The sequence below is a fragment of the Tigriopus californicus genome, chromosome 4 (assembly GCF_007210705.1).
Source record: "Tigriopus californicus strain San Diego chromosome 4, Tcal_SD_v2.1, whole genome shotgun sequence".
In the NCBI taxonomy this organism is placed as follows: domain Eukaryota; kingdom Metazoa; phylum Arthropoda; class Copepoda; order Harpacticoida; family Harpacticidae; genus Tigriopus; species Tigriopus californicus.
Window position 1 is genome coordinate 5,608,487 of NC_081443.1, and position 12,673 is coordinate 5,621,159.

The 12,673-nt window shown below is 43.5% G+C and overlaps 3 protein-coding genes across 7 annotated transcripts in view; 2 read left to right on the forward strand and 1 right to left on the reverse strand.

The window, feature by feature from the left end:
* The first annotated feature begins 842 nt into the window (after positions 1-842).
* Positions 843-7,151, forward strand: LOC131879124 (muscarinic acetylcholine receptor M1-like). Of its 2 annotated transcripts, XM_059225348.1 has the most exons (7): positions 843-1,298; positions 2,175-2,405; positions 3,114-3,315; positions 4,072-4,540; positions 4,642-4,910; positions 5,803-5,879; positions 6,362-7,151. In XM_059225348.1, the coding sequence occupies exons 1-7, from the start codon at positions 1,017-1,019 to the stop codon at positions 7,034-7,036; spliced, it is 2,205 nt and encodes a 734-aa protein (XP_059081331.1). In that variant the 5' UTR covers positions 843-1,016; the 3' UTR covers positions 7,037-7,151. The 2 variants fall into 2 exon arrangements, 1 of the variants encoding a protein (XP_059081331.1); XR_009373096.1 differs by lacking the exons at positions 843-1,298; positions 2,175-2,405; positions 3,114-3,315; ... (1 more) ...; positions 4,642-4,910; positions 5,803-5,879 and adding an exon at positions 5,891-6,284 and having other exon boundaries at positions 6,362-6,501.
* Positions 7,152-7,680: 529 nt separating this feature from the next.
* On the forward strand, positions 7,681-10,378 carry LOC131879136 (uncharacterized; the record flags this gene model as incomplete). The annotated part of the gene is given in 5 exon segments (XM_059225368.1): positions 7,681-8,320; positions 8,509-8,637; positions 8,737-9,071; positions 9,464-9,742; positions 10,305-10,378. Coding segments are annotated over 5 exon segments (1,081 nt in total), but the record flags the coding sequence as incomplete, so codon positions are not given.
* Positions 10,379-11,319: 941 nt separating this feature from the next.
* Positions 11,320-12,673, reverse strand: part of LOC131879133 (glycerol kinase-like) — a 5,760-nt gene continuing 4,406 nt past the window's right edge. For 3 of the 4 annotated variants that reach the window (XM_059225365.1, XM_059225366.1, XM_059225364.1), the window contains exons 7-8: positions 12,389-12,627; positions 11,320-11,709 (exon numbers count right to left, since the gene is read on the reverse strand). In XM_059225365.1, coding sequence (XP_059081348.1) covers positions 11,477-11,709; positions 12,389-12,627 — 472 coding nt within the window. In that variant the 3' untranslated portion in view covers positions 11,320-11,476. The remainder of the gene's footprint in view (positions 11,710-12,388; positions 12,628-12,673) is intronic. The other variant, XM_059225363.1, reaches the window with a different exon arrangement.

A 12,673-nucleotide genomic window follows, 5' to 3' on the forward strand; every position in this document is an offset into this window, starting at 1 on the left:
GATTGTTGTTGATGTTAGCTTCTGTATTCTCAAATAATAACAAATCCTCTTGAATTTTTGAGGTCAAAGCAAGTTCAAGTTAAAAAGCAGCATGTGTTTGCATTCAACTTAATCATATTCATAGCCAAAACTATTGTCGCATGTATGCAAAACATTTGGCATGGCGTAACCGATCTCTAAAATCGATATTTCTATCCCCAGCCCTTTTTTGAGGGAATCAATATGGATGGCTGGCTCGCTAAAAAAGATATTTTGAGCGTTTCAAATTTCCCATTCTCGCCAAAGATGAGATGAGCTCTTTTGGTAGGAGATGAAGGGCTGTTCCATTTCATCATCCCTCCGAGACGAGAGGGTTTTTGGTCCTAAAGAATTTTGTCTCTAAGTTTTCGCTTTAATCAGGAAATGATGCAACCGTTTCCACTTGCAAATTGTAAAGTCATGCTTGAAATACGAATGGCCATTCTTCTCGAAAAAAGAAGATTCAAATACCGTGCACATCATATGGAAATAGATTGTTCGTTATCAATCAGCTCTGTACGTTAATCTTGTCTCTTTGAACATTTTATACAAGGAAAGAGGCCGATTGCTTTTTTAAGGTAAGGGATAAGCTTTCAGAGAAAAGTTAGCACGACGGTTAGGATCTTCGATCTTCCGACATGGTTGACCCGATAGGCCATGAATGAGTCGACAAGCTCTCCTCCCCCTCTGATGATCAATACGACTTCAGACTCGGGAGTCTCCGAGGNAGGGATAAGTTTTCAGAGAAAAGTTAGCACGACGGTTAGGATCTTCGATCTTCGATTCCGCAACTCGTGCTTTTGCTTTTGCGTTTAAAGAATTGAGCTACTGGTGGTCGCTTCGAAGACTTGAATGAACTCATTGCCAAATCGATACCTTATGTTTTCTTTTCCCTACGTACTGACATGCATACCGGTATATTTGGTATACCACCCAGGATAAGCAAGTGTTGGTTGGCATTCTTTGCAGATGATCCGACATGGTTGACCCGATAGGCCATGAATGAGTCGACAAGCTCTCCTCCCCCTCTGATGATCAATACGACTTCAGACTCGGGAGTCTCCGAGGTGAGTGTGGCCCCGACTTCTGCGGCTCACAGCAATCGCATTTTGCTCTCAGTGGTGGCCATGCTCATTCTGTTCTTCCTCTCGGCCTTGGGAAACGTGACCGTGTTCTCGACTCTGGTGACTTCGCGATCCAGAAAGACCAGAATCTCGATTATCATCCTGCACTTGACGATCGCTGATCTCTTTGTCACTTTCATTATCATCCCGGCCGAGGTAAGGGCTAGAGCACAGTGCTACACAATGCTATATGCATTCTAGACGTATTGTACTAAAGTGTGCTATGTTCATTCAACAATGCTACGGTTGCGTTCGCCTTCAAATCATGGTTACATGATAAATGCTCGCTATCAAGAACAGGCCTTTTGTGGATCCTCACGGCAAAAGACTTAAAAGAGTATACCTATATGTACCGGTATAGTGATGATATATTGCGCGCACAGGTGGTGTTTTCTATTCAAGGTGTCTGAAGTAGTTGGCTTTTCAAAAATGAAAAGTTACCATTGAAGTTGACATGTAAATGGATCTTCTCCAAATTAGACTACATGTCTAGTTGTGTTTGCTGGCGTACAAATTGTAGAGTACAAACTCGAAGTTAATCCAAAACTCGAAGGATCTTTTGTAGTTGTTGAGAGGAACAAGTAAATGGGCTTAGAAAGTGACCTTCATCACGATCCCTATTGGGCAAGAAACTGCACAGTTTGTATTGTTGCAAGGCCTACTTGAGGATAATTTTCTTTCTTCGAGCCTTGGTGAGTGGAAATTTGTAAAGCCAATTAGAACCACTAATCAACATAAACCTCGCAGTAAGGATACCCCTGATTTCTACCGCTAGTGAACTCGTGTAGCAGATTCCACCGTTAACTTTTTAACGAGCCATAAAGCCGGTAGGCCGGTTTTTTTTATTTCTAGGCCATGAGAATTTTTCTTTCTTGCTTGATCCGAGACCCTCGTCAGTTGTTGAAACTGGTGCGGATTTGGATCAAACTGAAAGAACCCTTGAAACGGTCCACGAGTGCGCCATTCCCTTTTGGCGGACCACAAACACATCAAAACCGAAATACATTTCATCAGACGGTTCTTTGATTTCAGATTGGCTGGCGATTGTTCGGTTATTGGTTGGCAGGGAATGTGGCATGCAAGATTTTTAGTTTCTCGCGAGCCTTTGGTTTCTATCTGTCCTCCATGGTCTTGATTGTGGTGAGTCTGGATCGCTACATCGCCATCATTTATCCTTTACGAGCCAATTCAGAATTCGCCAAACGAGGACACATCATGCTCATGGCAGCTTGGGCTATTTCGGCTCTCTGCTCGCTTCCACAGGTATGAACATAATTCCAACAATGGAAATGATAACATATTTCTTTGTTGCCTACTGATGAACCCACCCACAAATGCGCGTTTTTTTTATGCAACTCAAAATTGAGCATTTTTGAGAGAGAGCAATGCATTTGATAACATTAAACAGATCCCCCTGCCCGTTGCAGATTGAGAAAGAATAATGGAAAGGCTACTCGAGAAGATCTCGATAAATTGGCGTGGCAAAAACCATCATTTCAATTGAGAGCCAGAAGTTAGCTCTTCGACCACTTATTCATAACATGTACGACACCCATAAGACAACGTAAGACGCAGAAGCCTTTGGAATCGTTTTGGACCAAGTTCCAATTCGCAAGTTTCTGCTCATTTGCATTTAGTCCAATCCCCTTGAGTTCGAGTCAAGTTCGTTCTCCTCGTACTCGTTGGGGTCTGATAAAAGTAAATTATGCTTGAGCATGAGACATGTGTCTCAGAGAATAACCGAGCAATCATAATGGCCATGCCTCACTCAGACATGGCTGGGAAATTTCATTTTCAACTTTCCAACAAAGGTGATCGCCTTTTCTCATGCAAGACCGCAAGATCCCTGGTAAACTAAGTGACAGTACTTAAACCGGGGGCATGCCCAGAACCTTGGTGGGCCGCCTGATAGCACATGATAGCATGGTTTGAGTAGATAGATACGAGCCTCTGCCTCTTTCTCTGTTCCAGGCTTTCATATGGAACACGGAACCTGCTCCCAATACCCCCAACATGGAGCAATGTGTGACGTTCGGGTCAGATACTATGGTCGTGACGGGGTTCACTCTGTTCTTTCTTACCACCGTGTACTTCATACCCCTTATCATCATGGTCTTCACCTACTCGAGAATCTTGAGTACCATCATAAAACAGTCCTCAGACTTTCGCCAAAGTAAGTGCTTCAATCCACAATAACGACTCGCTAAGTTGGAAAGCCTTTGGGAATAGGCGGCCTGAAATTCATTTCCAGGCAGCCACAAGGATTATAGGACAGTACAATAGATGCTACACGTAGAAAGTAGACCAGTAGATAGGGATATCCAAAGTAACTTTCGGGGGAGGATTACTCAGTGAATCCATAGCCATAATGTAAAGGAGATTGCAAAGCGACGCATACCTACTACTACATACTATGTATGAAAGGATCCATTCAAGCAGACACAAAACTTACCATGGGACCAAAAATACCCAAGTCTGAATTCTGGTTTCCACTAATTTGTATGTGTTTTAGTAAAACACGTCAATTAATGGCACCTTCAAAAACCTAAACTATTTTTGCACATAAACACAAATTAATGATTCGAACCTAGAAATAAGGATAACCTGTTTCATGGGCATTAGACAGCAACTGTGTCACCGTGAACTTTTTTTGCAAAACTATTGTTATTAGGACAGAACCCGATTGCAAGGAGTATTGAGAATCCCTGAAGGTCCGTGGTTTTACCAATTTATTGCCTTTTGTGCCGCAACATCGCTCTTTTGGTTGGCACGATTCGACATTCCATGTTACTGTTCCGGAACTCTTCGAGCTCAATACGTTTCATGAAAAACAATCACCGTAAGGTTCCTGAGCAGAAAAACTGGTCACGGATCATTTAAGTGGTAGGAAGTCAAGCTTCGACATTGTCGTTGTCGATGTCCTTTTTAGATCCACCCGGGGATCCGAATCCCGCTATGAGCACCACTGCCACCACTGACATGATGGTCAACCATGGAAACGGGAACACGCAAGCCATACTTGTAACAGCTCCTCCTTCTCTTCACCCACGATGTGGATCTCCCTTGGGATTGTATGGAGCAAGTTGTCAACAAGCCAGTCGAGCTTCCATCACCAATGATGGACGGCTCGCAAGAATCTTGACGAATGAATCTCGATCTCGGCGCAGAAGTTTTTACGCCAGTACCGACCCGTGTCAGCCTACCCGTAGTAATCAATCCGGGCGAAATGATAGCACTCGAACGGGTGGGCATGCGGTGAGCACCCGGTGCCTGGGTTCTGGGGAAAACTTTCGTTCCTCGCACTTCAATCGTGCTCGGGCCCGAACCCTTCGTATGACTGTGCTGATTGTTCTGGCCTTCATCCTTTGTTGGACTCCCACCGTGGTCATGTCGTTGTGGTAAGAGTTGAATGTCTGTCTTAAACCAAGCGGCGATAAATTAGGCCCAGAAACCCGTTTTTATGAGACTGTTCCAAGACTCCCTCTGGAATTCATTTCAGGTTCTTAATCGATAGTGACTCGGTCGAGAAGTCGGTGGATCCCCGAGTGGCAGACGTTCTCTTCATCCTAACCATAACCAACTCGGTAGTCAATCCCTATGTGTACGGTTCGTACGCCAGTGAGATGAGAACGAAATGTTTGAAGTGGTTTGGCCTGGCTCGAAGTCGGGATCGATTGGCGGGCAATGGCACGATTGGCCTGGGTGGAACGGCTAGTCTATTAAGTCAAGGACCAGGCCCCACATCTGGTGGTGGAATCCAACCACGAGGTAGGTGATCACGGATCATAGCCTCATAGAGTCACTATTCGTTCGATGCGAGGCTCCCATGAGTTGCTTACCTAAACGTGTTTTATCATGGATCAAAACATTAGGCAGGACGCAAATCAAAATCTTCTGGATGCCAAACCCAGATTTTTCTACATTTTTGCAGGTAAAATCAGCACATGATTTTATTTAACTGCGATTCATAATGCAATCTTAGCAATACGGAGAGAAAAACATGGACTTTTTCTGCCATTCATCATATTATTTGTAAAATCCGGAAAGTTTTTTGGCAAAGGCGTCATGTCAAAGTAGGCTGCTTTATTTGTGTATTTTCCTTTACCCTTTAGCATTGAACACATGCTAAAGCTCCCTGACAATAGCCATCAAAGCATGAAACGAGATTCCATAGGGTAGTTAGGGTCGACAAAAAAAAACCCTTTTTTTTCAACGTTTTGTTCATTTTTTCCCCACATTTTGTGACTTATCACTCAGGTCATCTATGAGACTCTAAAACCATCCAATTACATATGTGTATTGGCTATGAAAGCTAAATCAATCTGCAAATCAAACAACAAGCTACGTGGTTCTCTATTAATTCCGAAAAGTCATGCTGGGAAGCGAAGGGAAAGCTTTCTCCAAGGGAAATAAACACTAGTGGCATTTTGAAAAAATGTGGAATTTTACTTCTACCCAACTGTAAGTGGAACTGTACTTCACCCACCTGTTCTGACCTACATAAAAATACGCCAAGACAATCTTTCCAATGTCATTTTCTAAAAAATTCGGAACTTACCCCTATTAAAAGTATGATTAGCCATCTGAAGGTGGTATTCTCGAAGACGGCTGGAAACTAAGTTAGTTCATTTACGTACTCGTACATCCTTCTTCTTTTCAGGTTACTTTACTCAGAGTGAGAGAAGGTCCCCTCGGTTCGTGTGGTCTCATAGACAAACGAGGACAAATCGGAATCATGTAAGTGCATTCTTTCTATATAGTATGTACCTACAGGGTTAGGCTTTTTTCGCAGGCACGTTTTCAATTGCAAGCAACGCGGCTTAAAACCGTGTCAAAGCCTTGAGACTTCACATTTTAGACCAATTAAATGGCTACATTATGATTTTGCTCCACGATATATACACGCTTAATAGCACTTTTCTCTGTAAATGGAACAGTATCCCAGTATTATGAAAATTGACCTGTCAATAAACGTCAGAATGGGATAGGAAGACTTATTTCATGAGCGATTTGTTCAAGAACAAACATGAGCTGTACCTTTTGTGAGCTCTCTCTTGAGCCAATATAAATATTTCTCAGTTTCTGGATCAGCGAAAGTTTTGTCACCAGAAACTGAGGAAGTGAGCATGGAGAAACAAAGAGGTTTGGGATGATCACCAACACGAATTGCAATCATCAAGAACGAATAGGCAATGTAATGAAATTTTTCCTCGTTGCAGTGCTCTCTTGCGTCATCCAATGCAAACAACAACAGCAACAACAACAACCATTCCAGTGTGGAGAATGGTGCGATCCAGATACAGTCTCCGAGTGGCTCTTGGCAAGGTCTTAATTCCTTTGCAAGTGCCAATTTCATTAAGAGAGCTGCAACGGGTGAAGGAGCAACTCCGACCTCAGACGGGAATGCAGTTCATCTTCAATTTTCATCGTGTTTTGAGTCCTCATCCGTATCGGAAAACCAAGAACGAAAGGCGCCTATTTTCCTCAAAAGGATGCCAAAGAGAGGCAAGCACAGGAAGCTGATGAGGAAATGGTATTGTCGGACCACTATTGGGCGACGATTCTTGTCAAGCTCCGAGCACATCGTGGAAACGCCCCCAACTAATGGGGCGGTTCCCAAACGAAAGCGGCGAATCCGTCGAAGTCAGTCACTCACCACAAAATTACCAAGCTGGGAAAAAGATGCTGCGAAAACCAGGAAGGCCCATCGATCCTGCATCATCAGTCATTTGAACGATATGCCAGAGGATATATCGGTCTTCGACACATCGCCAATTTGGTCTCCTATCTTGTCCCGGAAAAGTTCGGCTCGAAGTGCTCGGAGTCGTCAAACCCAAAGATGGACCAAGCTCAAACGATCTCGATCTCTGAGTGAGCTCAAAATATACCTGTGATCTACAACAACCTCTGAGGAAAAAGTGTACCACCTTCATATTTGTCATTAATCCCCAGACACCCGTATCCCCGTATTGCAAAACATAGATGATTAAAATAAAGAGAACAAGACGACCTACTCTATTGAGCAGGACAAATAGACAATGAATGAAATCCCCGTGATGAATTGGATACTACTGTTTTGGACCTTGGTAGGATAAGAGAAACCAATGAGTGCCGTTTACAGTCGAGCAGAACGTGCCGTAGTACGTACATCCATATATCCATATGTGAACATCCAGATCGCACTGCTAGAGTAGAAGCCTCCTCAAAGAGTGATTGGCCGAGAATGTGACAAACTATTGTTATTTCCTTGGATCCAAGCTTTGAGCAGCGAGTCTGTCAATGGCCGGGGGCGTCAAAAAAGAAATTGGAAAATTGGATCGATCCTCTTGGCTCCTCGCAGGCAGGCCACACTACCGCCGCCAGGAGAGTAGGTTAGGTAGCTAGCTCACTGGCAAACTTTGTTCCATGGCGAACGAAGTGAGAAACGAGTTGGGTTTCCTGAATACGGCGAAGTACACGCCAGGCCAATGAAGCTAAATAAAGGCAAGAGGCATGATTTCAACTTATAGACGCTACTCCTACTGAACTTGAGGCCAGATTGGAGAAATCCACGCCAGTCTGTCTGTAAGTCATGAATCGTGGGATTCAAATTGCCCCTCTCCAACACAAATGATATTGTCGTTGTCCCCTCCCTGAAAAGACAACTGGCAACTCCTTTTGGGGACCCGCATCTCTTCCACTAAAGCCCATTGACTCACTCACTCGAATTTTCGCTCGGCAAATAACAAGAATGGATATCTGACTGGGCCACGGGATTCCGTTCGCTTTTTCGCTTTTGCACCTTCATAAATCACAAGCCCGACGTTTTGATTGAAGACAAATCCTGCCCAGGCGTATGGGGCACGTATCTTGGGTTTCTCAGAAGATTGTGTGTGACTGGTCCCACCAGGAAGAAAGACAAAGAAATTTCAGAGATGTTCCAAGAAAGCCGATTCAACGAAGAATGGTGGTGGGTGTTCAACTATGGGATCTCAGTGGTGATTGTAATCATATTAAACCTACTGCTACTCATCTCGTGGGGCAAGAACTCTTTCTTGAAGACCAACACCAATCGGGTCATTGCTCTGCTGGCCACGAGAAATGTGCTGAGGGCCATATTCTCTTTGTTCGTCCTCTATTTCACTCGATGGAGTCATCCCATGAAGGATTGGAAAAACTCAGATCTCAACACTACCAAGGTAGGTCAGTGGGAACAACTAAGTTTTAACCATGATTGTTCGTCACTACTGCCATCGAACGTTTACTTGCATCCCTTTGAATTGGGCTCGTTGATTGTCGCTAAAGGCACGGTTCATCTCAGAATAGAAATACTTGAACTCGTTTCTTCAATTGTTAGAGACCCAAGTTCACAAAAATTGCCTTCCAGCTGGGATATCCGTTTCTTTGTGACATCCTTTGCTCAGTGGACACGTTTCTCTTGGCCCTGCCCATGTATCTTCTCGTGGGATTGGCTGTCCATATGTTCACCCGGTTTCCCAGCCCTCAAATTGGACGGGTGAGCATTTGTGTAATTGCGGCTATGGGTCGAGACCATCACCTGGCTTGATTTGTCAATTTGTCCACCAACAACACAACCCTACTATTTCATTTCTAGCTGGCACCACAACGGTACTCGCCGATTGCACCGCCCAGTTACCACCGCCATACGCTTTCATCTTCATCTTATAGCGTGAATGCCACACCTTCCATAGTTCCGCCTGAGCCTTGCCTGGTTTCCTTTTTCCTGCCCACTCTGCCCATTCTTATGTCGGCCCTCTTAATCACACCCATTCCTTTCCTTCATCTTACTCACTCCCTGAAGCCGGTTCCAGAAAAGCAAATCTGTGCCGACATCTCCCAGCATCTGACTTTTGACGTGTCCGTGTTCATTTTAGCCTTTTGTCTCCCCTTCCTTTTAATCCTGTTCCTTGGCCTTGGATTGATCTTAAGGTAGGTGAGCTGGGCATGAAAGGACGTAATTTAAAGATCACCCAGAAGCCATTTCGTTTGAGAGAATTCGATCGGAGACTGCTGAGGACCGAGGACGGCTAAATGGGAAGTTACTCAACTCTCAGACCAGATTTCCAGGAAAAGGGGATGCCACAATTTGGATCCTTTTCCCTGAACAGATTGCTAATTTCATGGGTCAGTTTACTGATTAAGGAAAGAAGAAAGTAGACGTAGAGGTCAATGAACAAGAGATTGCATTGAAGTGCGCTCCAAGTTCCAACCATTATTTGCGGGAGATATCTTACCCTTTTTTAGCCTGTCTATTGTCCAGTAGAGTCGATTATTTCGCATCTTTGTATTTACTTGTATAACACATTCCTGCCATCTTTTAGGCGATGCGTCCAATGCTCTGGAGCACATTGTTGCAATTCCTGGTGCAAGGAGGAGGCCGTGTTTATCCAAATGTTTTTGTGCTTGGCTGTGGCCCAGTTCATCACTTTCCTTCCGACTTTGGATTCTTTGGCACAAAAATTGGATTTGAATCGTGAGGCATTGGAGATGCTTTCCAAGATTTATTATGTGGGGCGCCCGGAAGTGGGCAGAGCTATTGAAATGTTGGCCAGTGGATTGGTCGTTCCGATTTTGTGCTATTTATGGCTGCCAACTTACAGGTACTAAAAACGCACACGCATGCTTTTGATTTCTGCTAAGCATTCGATTAGGGGTCCTTGTTTTTGCAACAACTTCCTCCTGATTTGATGTAGGTTGAACTTGTAAAACCAACGTTTCTCTTGTCCTCTAACGTGTATTGCTTGGCATTATTCAGATGCTGAATCCGATTCAGTATTGAAAATGTTAGTCTTATTCATATCAATGAAACTGAAAGGCAGGTTCCCACTCTTAAGGTAGGCGCTTGAGGGAATAGGTCAATACGAGTCGTCGTTATTACAGTTTACATTTGGGTCAGCTCCTTTTGCCAGGACCCAATGGCCCCCCAAGAATTCTACCCAACACATGTAAATATAAGTATTATAGGCTTAATGAGGCTTGTTCTAAATCCACATGCAAATTCCGTACCTGCGTTCCAAAGCGCTCCAAGAGCAGTGATTTGCAACTTTGCGCTTTTAACCCTCGGATTTGATCCTCTTCCACGAAACTGCCAAATCATTTGGCATCAGGCCTCTTCGTTTTCCACACAACGGCATTAAACCCACATCGCTGTTGTCCTTTTAGGAGCTTCTCTTCCGAGCCGGATCCCGACGATTTGAGGCTGACCAAGCCAAGGAAAGAGTTCAAGAAGGCTGCTACTCCGAGTGAGATGCGCTTAGCAGCCGCTCGCTCTCTTGCCCCCAGCTCATCCACAGGAAGTGTCAATAAAACAAATGAGAGTCTGGCAGAAACAGAGCCTGTGTAAGACACTTGAAATATACTCTCTTGAACAGAGGCTCACTCCCCTGGGTTGTTACTTAAAATACTGTTTCGCCTCATGAACTCGACATCAGAATAAATGTCCATCACGGAGCAAGAAAGGGCAGTGCAAGAGAAATGGAAGGCAGAGGGTTAAGAACATACTGCAAATTAGATTGAGAAAAGTAAGAAACTCAAACAAGCGCAAATACTTCACAATTTTCCCACTTGTTGCCATGTTTTTGATCCTATAATTTCAAGGAATGGTTGCAGCGGAAGGAGAGGGTGGGATAAGGGACCTGAAACTATAGCTAGCAGTAAGACAGTCCGATTAGGTAAGTGTGTTTTATCATTTTGTACGAAGGGTCCTGAAAAGTATTCAATTGCTAAAAATTGGTTAAACCTTAAAGCAAGACCTACTTCAAGGCGTGTTTTGGTTTCACCGCTGGCACAAATTCATCGTACCCCTTAATCAACGAAAGAGCCAATGAAGTTAAAGCCCTCCAACTTTTCCAGAGCGATCTTCAGCAATGCGAACTATTCCACGGTGAGGAATCAACTTGTTCTCTGGATAGGAAACCTCTTTTTTTATTGGCAGACTAAAAGTAAAGGTCTTAAAAGTCAAGATTGAAAAGAGAATGATTCCGGTCTCTTTCTGATAAAAGATTAAGTCATAAAAAAAGTTCAATAAGAACATCAAGGAGATGGTAAAAGATGAATGAGATAAAAAAAAAGTTGTCAGTTCTTATCGAGTTCGAAAATTGAAAGGCTTATCAATATCAAATGCACATTTGTCGATGACACCGAGACCTTTTCCACCTCGTAGAGAACAAGGTTGAGGTTTTTTCAGAGAGGTATTGACATGTATTTCGCAATAAATGCTGGAATAGATTTCATTATAAAACGAGGTATTAGAACACAGCAGTAGGTGCGTATTGGTAGGTGTGCCTGAGGTTAGTTATCAAAATAAACGCTGATCAATGAGCATAATTTAAATCTTAACTGAGACTATTTCTAAGCTTTAGAGGTTCCTCATTTAAGCTTTTTTCCAGCGATTTATGCCAATAGTTCAGTTTCTCAGTCCTCCATGCTGGCGATTTTACCGGGCGAAAAAGTTTTTGAGCGTTGCCTGAGATTCGCCCTGGCTCCCAAAGTCCGACGGCCTTTCCTGCCGCAAAGGCCGCTCCAAGCGCTGTGAACTCGGGCATTTCAGGGCGGACGACCTCAATATCTGAAACACATCCGGTGAATAAACATGAATGGTCTACGTACGTAGCGAGTGGGCCTCCCCTATTCACCCTTTTAGGCCAAATCTCAACGACACAGGAAATCGGAATGAGAAGCGTCTTCCTGCCATAATTTTCATACTCGGTTTGAATACGTATATTCCAGCAGGAATTCAATTCCATTTCTGAGATGAGACCATTGTTGTGCACGAGTAAAGTCCAATGATATCAAAAGACTCGAGACTCGTACAATTTTAAGAAATAAGATACGAGTATGTTTAAGATACGTACATATGTGAAACACGAGGAAAGAACCCAGAGCCTCCCACTTGAGTGTCATCCATGCATACTTACATTAGTCTACTCAAGAATAAATCAACAACGTTTTGTTCAACTTTGAGACAACCAATTGTAAGAACGTTCAATTGAGATTTAGTTAATGTAACGCCGTGGGAAATGAGCGTCTAAGCCAAGTGAGTTTTTGATGCCCTCGATGATATTCAGTTGAGAATGAAATGCTAGGCCTTCTATCTAATATCTCGCATCTTTAGACGAACAATTATCGCTTTGTGTCCATTTCAAAGCGAAATTAATCATGGTGAAATGAAGCTAATCAAAATACAAAAAATAAACACGAGTGTATATATCCCTTATCAAAGGAATAGTATACGAACTAAGACTCACTCAAAATGTCGGAGTGGATTTGCATCAATAGGTTGTTCTTGGTCATGGCCCCATCCACCAAAAGTTTATTGAGAGTCAGTCCACTATCTTGATACATGCAATCCACAATATCCCGGGTTTGAAAAGCAATGGCCTCGAGAACCGCCCGACATATGTGAGAGGCATTCGAGAATTGTGTGAGCCCGGTGATGACACCCTTGGCATCCGACCTCCAATGTGGCGCAAACAATCCTGAAAATCTGGAAATTATGGACACGTATTGGCGATGATGGCTTCGCTTTTGTA